This window comes from Carlito syrichta, unplaced genomic scaffold (assembly GCF_000164805.1).
Source record: "Carlito syrichta isolate Samal-C Ts95f unplaced genomic scaffold, Tarsius_syrichta-2.0.1 Scaffold119037, whole genome shotgun sequence".
Classification (NCBI taxonomy): Eukaryota; Metazoa; Chordata; class Mammalia; order Primates; family Tarsiidae; genus Carlito; species Carlito syrichta.
The window spans coordinates 49,229-50,571 of record NW_007063133.1 but is presented as its reverse complement, the minus strand read 5'-3'; the positions used below and the strand labels follow the sequence as shown (position 1 = coordinate 50,571).

Here is a 1,343-nt window from a genome sequence, read left to right as displayed (position 1 = left end):
GGCAGGGCCGGCGACAGCTCCCCACCCGTCCCCTGCCTATCCTGCTCAGCCAGGCAGAGGGGACCGTGAGAACACTCACACTCCCTCATGGGAGCACACGCGCACAGGCCAGATCTCACCCACATCCACACGCACACGCCACATGCCCTGAGTTCTGTCCCAGGGAACGCTCCTCACGTGCACATGCCACACCACACACGCTTGGCGTGCCAGGCCCCACGTGTGCCCAGCAGGAGGTGGGGGCATCAGAAAGCTGCAGACTTTCTGGACACTCACCGCCTCGCCCCCAGGGCTCTGACTCAAACCGGCGGGAGGGGAGCACGGGCCTGATGGTCCCGACCGCCTCCCCAGCGGAGTCTGCCCTCTGCCCTCGCGGGTGTCCTGCAGCCGGCCCAGCCCGACCGGCCGCCTCCAAGGCCCCGGGCTCACCAGGGGCGCATACTCCACATCGTCCCCCAGCAGCCCCGTGTCGTTGAGGGTGTACTTGGCCTTCTTCTGCACGGCATCCACCGGCCCCTTCTCCACCTGGTGCTTGATGGCCTTGAAGAGCTTGTACAGAGGCTCCCCAGCACTGTCCTGCAGCAACATGGGAGCGGGTGCAGGGAGCCAGGCCTGGCCGCGGGAAGGACTGACCACGTCCGGCAGGAGCACCCTGGGCAGGTGGGCGGGCTGCCGCAAGGCGCTGCATGGCAGGGGGAGGCGGAGGGGACAGCCCAGGTAGGGGTTCCTCAGCCCTGGCAGGGCTCATGGAGAGACAGTTGGCGGGGGTGCCTCACCCCTGGCAGGGGGACGTGGAGGGAACGGGACAGCCTGGGCAGGGGGACGTGGAGGGGACAGGGGACCGCCTGGGTGGGGGTGCCTCCCCAGCCAGCCAGGGAGCTCACCTTGAGGTACTGGTACAGGCAGATGGACATCCAGTTGGACAGCATCCTCTCCACCACCGTCTCAGACCTGGGGGGCAGGAGGCCTTGAGCCGAGGGCCCCAGGGCGTGTCACACAGGTGGCAGCCCGGCCTCCCAGGATGTGCACCCGCCCTTGGGGTGGGCCTGTCATCGTCCCTCATTCCGCAGGGACCAGCAGAGAGCGGGGTGGGGGCCGTCCCTCCGCCCGCCACCCCACACACACCCGTGGCTACGCACCTGCGCAGCATCAGCTTGGGGTTCTTGGCCACCACGTACTGCTCCATCAGCTCCAGGAAGAGCGTCCGCAGGATGTCCGTGTAGTACTCCAGCTTCCCGTGCAGGGCCACCGTCAGCAGCGAGGCGAAGTAGACCTTGGCGCGGGCCGAGAACTCGCGCTGGCTCTCCAGGGTGTGGATGAACTGTGGGGGCTGGTGGTCAGAG

The 1,343-nt window shown here is 68.1% G+C and overlaps 1 protein-coding gene across 1 annotated transcript in view; it reads right to left on the bottom strand.

Annotated features, from left to right (window-relative positions):
• PLXNB2 (plexin B2) overlaps positions 1–1,343 on the bottom strand; it is a 15,540-nt gene that overhangs the window by 2,017 nt on the left and 12,180 nt on the right. The window contains exons 21-23 of the mRNA XM_021707502.1: positions 1,140–1,330; positions 885–951; positions 430–576 (exon numbers count right to left, since the gene is read on the bottom strand). Coding sequence (XP_021563177.1) covers positions 430–576; positions 885–951; positions 1,140–1,330 — 405 coding nt within the window. The remainder of the gene's footprint in view (positions 1–429; positions 577–884; positions 952–1,139; positions 1,331–1,343) is intronic.